At 41.1% G+C, this 14,099-nt stretch overlaps 1 protein-coding gene across 6 annotated transcripts in view; it reads left to right on the forward strand.

The window, feature by feature from the left end:
* The window catches only part of ARK2N (arkadia (RNF111) N-terminal like PKA signaling regulator 2N), an 86,083-nt gene that overhangs the window by 57,722 nt on the left and 14,262 nt on the right, over nucleotides 1-14,099 (forward strand). For 5 of the 6 annotated variants that reach the window (XM_019986644.2, XM_070778992.1, XM_070778991.1 and 2 more), the window contains exons 3-4: nucleotides 1,299-1,481; nucleotides 13,852-13,978. In XM_019986644.2, coding sequence (XP_019842203.2) covers nucleotides 1,299-1,481; nucleotides 13,852-13,978 — 310 coding nt within the window. The remainder of the gene's footprint in view (nucleotides 1-1,298; nucleotides 1,482-13,851; nucleotides 13,979-14,099) is intronic. The other variant, XM_070778994.1, reaches the window with a different exon arrangement.

Consider the following 14,099-nt stretch of genomic DNA (forward strand, 5'->3'; position numbering starts at 1 on the left):
GGCATATGTATTCCTTCATAGTCAAGAGTTTCATAAAATAGGTGTGTTTAACGTTAATCTATTAGATATTAGAAATTTTTTTTCTGGAATTAAGTGATTTGCTTGCACTTAGTAATAACTGTTGGAGGAGAAAAAGCATTTTATTCAAAAATAGCAGTTAGTAGTAAGGGATATGCTTCATAGTTGATTGAAAATGATTTTTGCTTTTTACCTTTATATTAGAAAAGGTAGCACTAGCATTTTAAAGCATGTATCTATTTTACAAGCATGAATATTGAATTATTTAGCATGAATCACTGCAGTGTAATTACTTCAGAGCTCAGCTGCCCTTTTCAGCAGCTTAGGGTGATTTGGAGGTAGAAGGGCTCTCTTTATTTTTCCAAAAGTTTTAATATCTTCCTCTCAAATAACCCATAAGGTTGTGTATCACTTCCTTGGAGTGTCAGCTGGTTGTTTTTCTCAGGGAAAAGACAATAGAAATATCCCTCACAAGACATCCAAATCCTGAAGATGGATTTTATGAGTATTATCTTTTTGCTGGGGGCTTCCCAGGTGGCTCAGTGGTAAAGAATCCGCCTGCTGTACAGGAGATTCAGGTTAGATCCCTGGGTCTGGAAGACCTCCTGGAGTAGGAAATGGCAACCCACCCCAGTATTCTTGCCTGTAAAATCCCATGGGCAGAGGAACCTGACAAAGAGTCAGACCCGACTTGAGCACGCACTCATCTTTTTATAGAATGTTGTAAAATACATAACATCCCTAATACTATAAAAGGGCTTTACTGGAAATAGATGTTGGGCAAGTAGAGCTCTTGAAGTAGGAAAATATATATTTGACTTTCTTCTTCGATTCTACTAGGGACTTTTAGTATTAGCTACTAAGAGGAAGAAACTAGATTGATCCTCTTAAAAATATATAAATTCAGTTTTAATAGTTTGCATCAGTGTTTCCTTTAAAAAATCAGCTTTACCTTCTCTATAGTCGTCCCTTCTCTTAATCTTTTGCCCTTTAGCAGAATGACAGGAATTGAATGTAACTTTTGTTCAGTATAGTCTTGTCTTTGTTCTTCATAATAACACCCTTTCCCTCCTTCTCAAATGTGTCCCTCATCTTTGTAAGCTGGAGTATTTCTTTCACTTTCATTTCATGTACAAAATAATTAGATTGTATAAAGTGCAGCTTTTCTGACTAGGTAGAATAATAAGATAAAGGCAACAGGCATTTAGGGGGCTTTTAGTTATAGAAGTATTTTTCACCCCATGAGTTAGATACAAGTATACATTTTTTTTCCTCCCTAGATGGACCTCCAGTTGTAGCTCATTATGATATGTCTGACACCGGCTCTGAGCCAGAAGTGGTAAATGTGGACAATTTATTGGCGGCTGCAGTAGTTCAAGAGCACAGTAATTCTGTAGGAGGCCAGGACACAGGAGCTACCTGGAGGACCAGCGGGCTTCTAGAGGAGCTGAATGCGGAGGCAGGTTGGTCTCCCTATCCCTACCCCTCCTTCTCTGATGGTATAATATGCATGTGTCCTGGCAGCTCTTTTCCTTGCTTAGGAAAGCAGGCCAACTAGAAACATCTAACATTAGATGATTGCGGCTATCCAGGATGTCCTTTATAACTGAAAAGATTTGGGGTAGCATGTCATTTGTATTTACTAATCAGAAGAAAGCAAAAATGAGAATATCTAAGACAATAATTGTAGGCATAGGTAAATTTCAGTAGACATCTTGAGTTAAAAATGCCTAACATATGTAAAAATCAGCCAGATGACCTGATACTGTCTCCCCACCCCACCCCCAAACCCCCCCAGCCCTCCCCACCCAACCACCACCAGTGGATTCCCTCACTTAACTCTGAACAGGGAGTGACCTTGCAGTCCGCCCTGTGGACTGTCCACTGAAGTACCGCACTGTTGTTCTGCCTCTTGTGCAGTGTCCCTGTTAATTTCTCTACACTAGTTCTCATTTTGTCTTTTCCAACTCTTCAGTTGCTGTCTCTCAGGAAAATCTTTCTCCCTGTCTTGCATTGTTTATCTTGGTTCTGTGATGATTCTTAAGAGTGATGTTTTATTCTCTAAGAAACCTATTGCTGTTACCTTTGAAAACCTTGCACAATGCCTCCAAGTCTCCTTCAGTATGTTCCCCAAACCTCTTTCTTCCAACATTCTTTCTAATTTAAACCTTTTTCTAAAAGTACTAGTGTTTTTAGAAAATTTTAAGAAAAGAGGTAGAGGGGATTGAGAGACAGACTTCTTACATACTGTGTATTTTCGTTATTGTTATAGAGGTATTTTAGTTTTCTAGTTAACTTATAAATTCCATTGATTTAATAACTACCTAGACTATTATTTTTATGGGAAATGAGTTGTGTGTTACAAAAATAGCAGTGGGCTATGATTTAGAACTTTATTTATATTGAAGTTCTTAGGAAGTAAAAGACAATTCTACAGATCATTGTCATTAATTCATTTCATAATCCTCAATTAGAACTAAATAAAAAAGTTTCTCTTTATTTGTTGAGCTTCCGATTAATTTATTGTGACTAATTTTGGAACAGGACCTCGATTTAGTTTTAACTCTGTTGTGACTGCTAACTGCCTACCTTGGACAAGGTGATTCTCCTCTGGATTTCAGTTTTTATTTGTATAAACACTTGCTTTGCCCAACAAGTGTCTTTTAAGTGTTTATTAATATGTATTGTGTATATATTGTAACATTAAATGCAGTCTGGTCGGTAAATGTAGACCACTTTATTGTGAATTGTTAGGAAAAATATGAACAGTTACTGTTTGTTTTTTTTTTGCTTTTCATAGAGAGTTTTAATATTAGGTTGAACTCTTTTGAATTGTTAATATTTGAGTTTCTGATCTACAACCAATTTAGCAGTTTAATATGAATTAACCTAACAGTGCAGCATTTGGGCGTCTTACCATATCATTAAAGTCACCAGCATTGGTGGGGGTGGGGAAGCTTCACATTTTCAGGTTCAGGTAATTGTTAGCTTGATCCTTTAAAACCACCTTAGCCTTTGGTGCTTAGCTCTAAATTCTAAGAAAGAAAACATGACAGAAGTATTTGATGAGGGAAACACGCATGACTTCCTTCCGCTATTCTTCTCTCTCCACTCCAGCACTGCCTTGAAATTGATATTTAATATTTGGTATTCCTGTGTATTCCTTCATAGTTTTACTGCATTTGCTTTGTATCTGTAAACAAGCATGCTTTAATACTAAGTAGTATTACATAGAAGGTAATCATTTGCCACTTGCTTTTGTTTTAGTTCAACATGTTGTGAAGTTTGTTCTTGTTAAGTACTGCTGTAGTCCATTCACTTTTCACTGCTGTTTAGTATTCCAGCATATGCATATATGACAGTAGACGTACCCATTCTCTTCTTGAACATTTATGATGCTATTTGAAATGATGCTACCATTAACATTTCCTGTACGTGTCTTTTGGTACATGTGTGATAATTTCGCTAGGATGTAATATATCAAGAAAGCACATGTATGTATTGGGCCATAAATCGTGTAGATTTTTGTGTATCATAGGACATGGACATCACTGTTCAACAGATCCCCATGGTATTTTCTTATGAAGCCATTTACTGATCGTTCAAAGTCTTTTTTTTTTTTTTTTTAATCTGACATGCAGGTATGTGAGTAATGTATTTGTGTGTGTACTCAGTCATATCCAACTCTGCAACCTCGTGGAGTGTAGCCTGCCCGGCTCCTCTGTCCATGGAATTTTCTAGGCAAGAACACTGCAGTGGGTTGCCATTGTTGTCTCCAGGGGATCTTCCCAACTCAGGGATTAAACCCAAGTCCCTTGCGTCTCCTGCATTGTCAGGTGGATTCTTTACCATTTATTAATACCCTCTAGTCTTGATGTAATTGTCATAGTGGGAACCTGTTTTGTGAATTTGAATATACTTAATGTATCATAACAAAATGTTCATAGAATTTATGCTTCATTGCCAGTTTATAGTTTTGAGATTTGGACTGTTAGTATCAATTAGATCATCTTTCTTGTGTTTGGAGTTTAAGATAAATGTAGTGGTTAATCATAGTCTTCCTTCTCTCCCTCCCAATAAAATAAAAGCCAGTCACTGAGTTAGACTGTTGAGTGTCTCTGTACACTGTACACTGCATTGGTTGCTCAGTCATGTCTGACTCTTTGTGACCCCGTGGACTGTTAGCCTGCCAGGTTCCTCTGTCCATGGGGCTCTTCAGGCAAGAATACTGGAGTGGATTGCCATTTTCTTTTCCAGGGCATCTACCCCACCCGGTGATTGAACTGTGTCTCCCACATTGCAGGCAGATTCTTTACCATCTGAGCCAGCCGCTTAGGATGGATACTCAGTGTCTAATTAATAGCAACATTTCAGACCAGGTCTACAGCCCTCCATTTAGAATCACATAAGTAATCATTAAGTGGCTTGTAGCATGTCTCTTTTTCTAAGCAACTAGATGTTCTAGTGGAGAAGCTAATGGCAACCCACTCCGGTGTTCTTACCTGGCAAATCCCATGGATGGAGGAGCCTGGTAGGCTGCAGTCCATGGGGTCTCTGGGAGTCAGACACGACTGAGCGACTTCACTTTCACTTTTCACTTTCATGCATCAGAGAAGGAAATGGCAACCCATTCCAGTGTTCTTGCCTGGAGAATCCCAGGGATGGGGGAGCCTGGTGGGCTGGTGTCTCTGGGGTCGCACAGAGTCGGACACGACTGAAGCGACTTAGCAGCAGCAGCAGCAGATGTTCTAGTATGCAAAATGGTTTTTACTGTTTAGTTTTAGTTTCAACCAAGGCAAAAGAGTTGAAATTAGGAAAGCCACTGATCAAGAAAAGACCTAAAATTTCCTTTTCAGCTCTTGCCATAGGTTTACTTTTTCTCATTGATGCTAGAATTAAATAGTGTAGTGGGTGGCAGCCTCCTGTGAGCAAACAGCTGGATTTTGAACAAGCAGCCTCTTATGGACTGTGTGACCTCACGTAAGTTATGCAAAGCCTCAGTTTTCCTTGTCAAAACTGAGATAAAACTAGTATCTACCCTCAAAGGTTATTAACGTGAAAATTCTTAAAGACATTGGAATACCAGACCACCTTACCTGCCTCCTGAGAAACCTGTGTGCAGGTCAAGAAGCAACAGTTAGAACTAGACATGGAACAACCGACTGTTCTCAAATTGGGAAAGGAGTACGCCAAGGCTGTATTATTGTCACCCTGAGAATTTAACCTCTATGCAGAGTACATCATGCGAAATGCTGGGCTGGATGAAGCATAAGCTGGAATCAAGATTTCTGGGAGAAATACTAATAACCTCATATATGCAGATGATACCACCCAAACAGCAGAAAGCAAAGAGGAACTAAAGAGCCTTTTGATGAGGGTGAAAGAGAAGAGTAAAAAAGCTGGCTTAAAACTCAACATTTAAAAAACTAAGATCATGGCATCTGATCCCATCACATTATGGCAAATAGATGGGGAAAAAGTGGAAACAGTGACAGACTTTATTTTCTTGGGCTCCGGAATCACTGTGGATGGTGACTGCAGCCATGAAATTAAGACATTTGTTTACCTTGGAAGAAAAGCTGTGATAGACCTAGACAGCATATTAAAAAGCAGAAACATCACTTTGCTAACAAAGGTCTGTGTAGTCAGAGCTATAGTTTTTCTAGTAGTCATGTACAGATGTGAGAGTTGGACCATAAAGAAAGCTGAGTGCTGAAGAATTGATGCTTTTGAACTGTGGTGCTGGAGTCCCTTGGATTGCAAGGAGATCAAAGCAGTCAATTGTAAAGGAGGTAACTCTCAATGTTCATTGGAAAGAGTTGAAGGCTCATTCACTGTAAATGTAGATGAGGCCAAGAGAGGCTGAAGTCTGAAGTACTCTTGGTATAATCATTACACTAAACTAATTTAGAGGTCCCCCTGCCTTGGAAATTAAAAATTCTAAACAAATCTCATTTTTTCCATCAGCCTTCTTTTTAAGAAGGTGGATTATGAACATTCTCTCCATCCTTGAAATTGGGCTGGTAATCTTGATTTGTCCATAGTACAAGCTTAGTTGTAGTGAAGAGAAAAAAAATCTTGGGTTTCCTGTTCTTAGAGTAGGGCTTTTAATAATCAGACCAGAATGACCATGTTTCTGTTGTTAGCACTTTAAAATCATTGTATCGAGTCTTGTGAAGGAGATGTTGTTTAGCTGCTACATGTGGACTGTAAGATTTTAGGTTTCTAATCTCCTTTTCTACCACTTTTTAAAGTTGTTTTTAATACTTTTGTTGAAAAAGCTCAACACAAGGTAATGATTTGCTTCTTTTAAAACTCTATGAGTACTTAAGATAGTAACCTTTTTTATACTTAACATTCCACTGTCACCACTATGTAATAATTTTATATACTGCAAATAGGCTTACGACTAGTTCTCATTAGATAGCTGATTTAAAAAGAAAATATTTGCCCTGATAATTTAGTTACTGCCTTTCGTGGTCTACTTTCTGACTTATTTATGTGTTGAAAAGGTCTGTAGTAGGAGGACAGAAATTTAGAATTAGTTTTCTCATGAAATGAAAGAAGTTATCTTTTCAAAAAGCTACACAAACAAAGAACTACACAGAGACAGCCAGCTGCCACAATAACTAAATATACATCTTCTGCTTTATTTTCAGTCAAATACATGGTAATTGTGATATTTACGCTTTTTGTGCAGAGCTTATTCTAGAATAGGAAGAGATTACTACGACCGACAGTATTTGAAGAACCTCGTGCATCTTTGACTCACTTGTGTGTGATTTAGGCCCTGCTCTGCTGTTGGATTCCTTTGAGGTCTAGGGGCATTGGTTGGGGCCATGTAGGTGTGACCCAAAGGCCAGAGAGTGTTCACCTCTGCGCAAGAGCTTCCAGAGGAATGTGCGACTTTCTGAAGAGGGTAACGTTGAGAGAAAAGGACTGATTGTTCTGGCTCTGAAATAGAGGAGTGGATGCATTCCTGACTTACTGGAGAATGCCATGGGGTCTCTTGTAGAGCATGGCGCCCCACAGACTTGGTGTGTGGCACATTTTATTTAAAGGCTCTGAGAGGAAATGTGGCAGAATACTCACATCATTAGTTCAGAGTTGTTAACGCTCACCAGGAAATTTGTTTGTATCCTCCCACCAACCCCACCGCACCCTCTGGCCCTGTTTTGTCTTAAACTGACTTTTGGACCAAGCAATAAAGAACATGGGTGCATTGAGGTGTCAGAATCATAGGCCTGCAGGGGAGGCAGCATTTTCAAGAAAGTCATGTTTCCACAAGGAGGCAAAGAGAAAGTTCAGTGCCTTTTTCCATAGAGCTGGCATTCCATAGGGCAGTGGAAAACTTGTAGGAAGGTGAGTGGTAGGTGGCTAGAGCAAAGGAGAATAACAGTTGAGTAGGGGACAAGACCGGAGAAGGCAATGGCAACCCACTCCAGTACTCTTGCCTGGAAAATCCCATGGACGGAGGAGCCTGGTGGGCTACAGTCCATGGGGTCGTTAGCAGTCGGACACGACTGAGCGACTTCACTTCCACTTTTCATTTTCATGCATTGGAGAAGGAAATGGCAACCCACTCCTGTACTCTTGCCTGGAGAATCCCAGGGATGGAGGAGCCTGGTAGGCTGCCGCCTATGGGGTCGCACAGAGTCAGACAAGACCAAAGTGACTTAGCAGCAGCAGCAGCAGGGGACAAGACTGGAGGAGGGCATAGCGACCCACTCCAGTTTTCTTGGCTGGAGAACCCATGGACAGAGGAGCCTGACGGGCTGCAGTCCATAGAGTCGCAGAGTCGGACACAACTGAAGCCACTCACCACACATGCACACAGGGGACAAGACAGTCAGATGGGCGGCCCCAGACGGTTGAATTTTGTGAGTGGGCAGGAGGGTAGAAGTACATTTTACTTCTCATAACCATTGGTTTCCCTCTTACCTCCTCCTAATGCTTTCTCCTTTTGCTTAGCTATACTTACACTGCTCCTTCCTGCTACGCTATTCCTCTACCTTATCAGACCCATCACACAGTCCTTTTTCAGCTCCCCCTAGTTGCATCTTTCTTTCTCTGTCTAGTTTGTTCAGCCCAACTCTCCTTTGCTGATATCCTCAGCTCCTTATATAGTTGACTTTCTTGTACTCAGCTGGCCAAGTCTGATCCCTGGATGCATACTTTAGAGCCTTTATCCATGCTGGAGAAAGTCAGATAGATGAAAAGTTGAGGGTCGTATTAACTTCCTGATTTGCAGCCTCACCTTGGCTCTCCTTTCCTTAGGCATCATTCTTTCTTCACAGTGGCTGGCTCACTTTTCTAAACCTACTCTAAACTGACTTTGCTCTCCTACTCACACCTGTGCTCTGCAGATGGCCCTCTGCATTCTTTACAGATCAAGATCACCTCAGCTTTCTGCCATCAAAACTGTTTGCTCTCTGCCTTTTTTCTAGATATGGCTGGTAAAAATAACTGTATACACGTACACATCCCCCTCCTGCAAACCCGTGTTCCTCTTGGTGCCATCTATTGCCGTTTCCTCCACAGCCAGATGTCTTCAAATGTGTCTGCTCCTTCTCCCCTTCTGTTCTTCTCCAGCTTGCTTTGCTGCAATAGCTTCAGTCCCATCATTCCTCTGAGGTTCCCCTGGCCAGGGTTGTGTATGGTCATCTTATCACCTGTTCTATTGGGCTATACTTAGTCCCTCCTCTTATTGTGTCTCTCTGTTGGGCATTGTAGGCACTTCTGAGAAATGCTCTCTTTATGGTGCCCTGGCTTCGTATCTTCAGGTTTTCTGTCTCTTGGTTGACCTTGGTGAGCACCTCTTCCTGTGCCCATCCCTTAATTATTGGTTTTTGTCAGGGTTCTGTTTTAGGCCCCCTTCATTCCTCTGGATGAACTTTATCTTCTCCGCTATTGGGAGGACTTACCTATTATTTCCTCTCTAGACTGATGACCTGAGCTTTAGAACAGTAGTAACTTCAACTGCCTGTTTTCAGCATCTCAGAAGCATATCATCATCATGCTCTAAGCAGCCGCCCTCAACATGTCCGTTGGTGCACTGAATGCCACCAGTTACCTACATCAGAAACCTTGGCATCAGTTTTTCCTTTGCCTAATTTCCAAGATTACTCACTGTTTGTTCTTACAGAAATACAGACTGTTCCTCCTTTTGTTTCTTTCCTGGTTCTGCTGCTGCTGCTGCTAAGTCACTTCAGTCATGTCCGACTCTGTGCGACCCCATAGACGGCAGCCCACCAGGCTCCCCCGTCCCTGGGGTTCTCCAGGCAAGAACACTGGAGTGGGTTGCCATTTCCTTCTCCAATGCATGAAAGTGAAAGGTGAAAGTGAAGTTGCTCAGTCGTCTCCGACTCTTAGCGACCCCATGGACTGCAGCCTACCAGGCTCCTCCATCCATGGGATTTTCCAGGCAAGAGTACTGGAGTGGGGTGCCTTTGCCTTCTCCGTTTCCTGGTTCAGCCATAGCCATTTCTCGCCCCGGAAACTGTAGCAGTCTAACTGGTTTCCTTGCCTCTAATATTTCTTGTCCCGCTACTGGTTCTGTTTCCATACTTGAAAAAATTTTAAATTCAAAATCCGATCATGTCACTCCTCTGCTGAAATCCTTCATTGGTTTCCTACTTTTCAAGGTCAAGTCAAGACTCCTTACCCATGATCTGACCTCTGCTGACTTTACCAGCTCATTTCTCATTACTTTTTTTTTTTAACTACCATTACCCCAGATCTCACCCTAAAGGGTGATTTTCTGCCCTGAAGGGCTACAGAGTGTTCCTTGTGCTGCTTTCCTTCACCTGGGCCTGCTCTTCCCTGCGGGCTCAGTGTCCTTGATTGTTCTCCAGTCTAGGAATGGTCCTTTTCTCTGTGCATGCAGGGCATTCTTTGCCTCCCTCTCCGACTAGTTTTCAAACCATAATACCAGCGGACTGGTTTTTGTATATCCTTGATTATCCTCAATTATATCCTTGACTATATTGTAAGCTTGCTGAGGGTGTAAACTGTGCCTCCCTCATTCGTTCCCTGGAGCAGTCCTAGCACTGAGCGCAGTGCATTTGTTGTTGTTCATTCGCTTAGTCGTGTCCAGCTCTTTTGTGACCGTGTGGACGGTAGCCCACCAGGCTTCTCTGTTCATGGGATTTTCCAAGCAATAATACTGGTGTGGGTTGGCATTTCCATCTCCAGGGATCTTCCTGACCCAGGGATTGAACCCATGTCTTCTGCTTGGCTAGCAGATTCTTAACCACTGAGCCACCTGGGAAGCCCAAACACAGTGCATGCTGCTGCTAAGTCGCTTCAGTCGTGTCCAACTCTGTGCGACCCCATAGACGGCAGCCCACCAGGCTCCCCCGTCCCTGGGATTCTCCAGGCACGAACACTGGAGTGCGTTGCCATTTCCTTCTCCAGTGCATGAAAGTGAAAAGTGAAAGTGAAGTCGCTCAGTTGTGTCCGACTCTTCGAGACCCCATGGACTGCAGCCCACCAGGCTCCTCCGTCCATCGGATTTTCCAGGCAAGAGTACTGGAGTGGGGTGCCATATCATGTCATAAATAAATGTTTACTTTAGAAATAAATAGATGAAGTATACTGTTAGAGCTGCGCACAGCAAGTCTACTTGAAATATTGACTGTGGAAAAGCTGAAGTTTTAGAGAAAAGGGAGACTGTCAATTTGTATTTCTCCCGAGCAGTGCAGTTGGAACTATGTGCATGACAGCAGTCTGACTACAGCATTGAAGTAGAAATGAGACAAAAGACTTTGCCACAAACAAAGTAGTGGGGTCAGAGCAAGAATATCGGTTTACCAAATCCAGGCTTAACCAAATTCCACTTAAGCAACCACCCTAGATTTAACAAAACTGGGTTTGTCTGGTGGATGTCACCTCTGTATGCTTGTAGACTTCAACATCACTGCTGATACCACACACAATCCTATCTGTTCTTTAATATAGATAGGATTAACAAGCCTGTGTGCTGTGTGTTCAGACACTCAGTTGTGTCCAACTCTTTGCAAACCCCATGGATTGTAGCCTGTCAGGCTCCTCTGTCCATGGAATTCTCCCAGCAAAAACACTAGAGTGGGGTGCAATTTCCTTTTCCAGGGGATCTTTCTGATCCAAGGATCAAACCTCTGTCTCTTCCATCTCCTGCACTTGCAGGGCGGGTTCCTTACCACTAGCACCACCTGGGAAGCCCACTGACAAGCCTGTGCAGACTGTAATACAATTTCAGTCACTGGTTGTATCTAGAAGACTTGAATCTTCTGTTTTCTCATTTATGCATCAGTTTCAATTGAAGAAAAAAAGGTAAAAATAATATTAAAGAATTGTAAAAAAGACCCACAATCACATTCAAATTCCTTTACTTTTCATAGCTTTTAACCAGCACATACATATTTTTAGTGTTATATGTAACTCTCTGGGTGTTATACATATATTTTCCCCAAGTTTCTACATAGCAATCTGGTGAGTATCATTTGACATCATGACTCTGCTTATTTAAAGTGTATTCTATAAGGCTAAATTCTCAGAGGTGGGATTATAGGGTCAGAGGATATAAATTATAAGTCTTTTTTGCTTGTGGGACTATCCAAAATTTTCAAAAAGGATTACACTACAAGTTTGCAGGAGTGTGAAACTACAAGGTTTGTCTTGACCTTGAAGCATAGATATGAGTAAGGTGAGAAGGGAAGAGAGAGTTGTATATATAAAATCTTATTTATATTGGTTTAGTTGACCTAAAGATCCTCTTGATGAGGGTGAAAGAGGAGAGTGAAAAAACTAGCCAAAAACTCAACATGAAAAAAAAAGAAAAAAAGGCTAAGATCATGGCATCCAGTCCCATCACTTCATGGCAAATAGAAAGGGAAAAAGTGGACCTAGTGACAAATTTTATTTTCTTGGGCTCCAGAGTCACTGTTCAGTGACTGCAGCTGTGAAGTTTAAAGCTACTTGCTCCTTGGAAGGAAACTATGACGAACCTAGACAGCATGTTAAAAAGCAGAGACATTACTTTGCCAACAAAGGTCTGTCTAGTCAAAGCTGTGGTTTTTCCAGTAGTCGTGTATGGATGTGAGAGTTGGACCACAAGGAAGGCTGAGCACCGGAGAATTGATGCTTTCGAAATACGGTGCTGGAGAAGACTTGAGAGTCCCTTGAACTGCAAGGCGTTGAGTCAGTCCTAAAGGAAATCAACTCTGAATATTCATTGGAAGGACTGATGCTGATGCTCCAGTTCTTTGGCCATCTGATGCACAGAGGCAACTCACTGGAAAAGACCCTGATGGTGGGAAAGATTGAAAGCAAAAGCAGAAGGGGGCAGCAGCAGATGAGATGATTAGACAGCATCATCAACCCAGTGGACATGAATTCGAGCAAACTCTGGGAGATAGTGAAGGACAAAGGAGCCTGGTGTGCTGCAGTCCATGGAATCTCAAAGAGTCAGACATGACTTAGTGACTGAATAATAACACCAGTTGTTGGAATTTTTTTTTTAAATAGGGAGAAATAATTTTGTATCAGATGACAATATATTTAAATAAAAATACATCTTTAAAGAGTAAATGAAAATTTATACCTGTTGCAACTCTGTTTATTCCATGTTTACTCTTAGACATTCTGAAATTCATCCTTCTAAGTCAGAACATTCAAGAGCTGAATAAATAGGTTTTTAACTCTTTGTCTCTGTTTTTTTTTTTTTTTTTTGGCTGTGACATGCAGGATCTTAGTTCTCCCAACTAGGTATTGAACCTGTAACCCCTGCATTGGAAGCGCGAAATCCTGTCTAACCAGAGGAGCGCTGAGGAATCCCTCTGAATTTTAACTCTTTTTAGAATTGTTTACACAGCTGTGTACTTTGGTGCTATGCCATTAACCTGTATTGAGAGTCAGTTTATTAAACTCATGTTTAGTGTTGGAAAATGTGTTTTATTGCACCATGGAATAGATGCTTTGTGAAGATCTTTGTGAGAAAGTCCTTATAGGCTCCAGTGCTTTCCAGGGTGAAGCACTGTGTGGTGCTTTCTGTCTAATGAGGAGTGTCAACAACGTACAGGTTATATATTTCAGTTTCTCAGGGCAAAAATTACTATTTGCTTCTAGTCTTCCCCTTTAGATGCTGTTTTGGGTTCAGGTCCCCCCTCACCCCTCCCCCTGCACCCTCATCAGTGATAGTGCAGAGTCTTAACCACTGGACTGCCAGGGAATTCCCTTGGGCTTGATTTTGTCAAATCTGGATTCCTGGAGAAAAAATTGTTAAAATTGTTTAAAATTGAGAGAAAATTATTAAATCTTTTGTAAGGTTTCCCAATGTAACTATGATACTAATAATTCTTTTCTTTACTCCATTTGTGCCTTTGAGCTTGTTTGGTTTAGAATTTTGTTATATTAAAATGATAAGCAGTAGAGAACCCCTTTGACCTGAGTGGAGACAAACCTACCTGCAGGTCATTTAAAAGCAGAGTAGAATTTAATGCAAAAAGCATCACAAAATAGAGTATTATTGCAGTTTATATATACCTGCATTTATATACACAAACTTGTCAGAATACTCTAGAATTTTTTCTCCTAAGGAATGGCAGTAGAAAGCAAGAGAATTGGAGTTCTTACTTTTATGTACTTCTGTTGTTTGAACATTCTTTTAACAATCAGTATGTATTGTTTAGTTTTTTTAATTTGACGTGGTAACAGTTTCATGGAGGCAAGCTTTTATAAGGGTACTCTGTTTCAGTGATTAAACTGAGAGGAGAAATCCATCAGTGCGATGTTTCTGCTGCTCTTAAGGAATCAAAATATAGTGCTTAGTTTTTTCTCCCCTTTCTCTCTCAGGTCATTTGGATCCAGGATTCCTAGCAAGTGAGAAAACATCTGCTGGCAATGCACCACTCAATGAAGAAATTAATATTGCCTCTTCAGATAGTGAAGTGGAGATTGTGGGGGTTCAGGAACATGCAAGGTAGGAAATTAATTAGAAGAAAATGGTATGGCATGCCATGGCATGGCTGGCATGAATGTTGGGAGCTATTTCTCAGCTTCCTGTAGTTTAAGAAATACATTTTGATTATAGACACTTGATG

This window comes from Bos indicus, chromosome 24, assembly GCF_029378745.1.
Source record: "Bos indicus isolate NIAB-ARS_2022 breed Sahiwal x Tharparkar chromosome 24, NIAB-ARS_B.indTharparkar_mat_pri_1.0, whole genome shotgun sequence".
Classification (NCBI taxonomy): Eukaryota; Metazoa; Chordata; class Mammalia; order Artiodactyla; family Bovidae; genus Bos; species Bos indicus.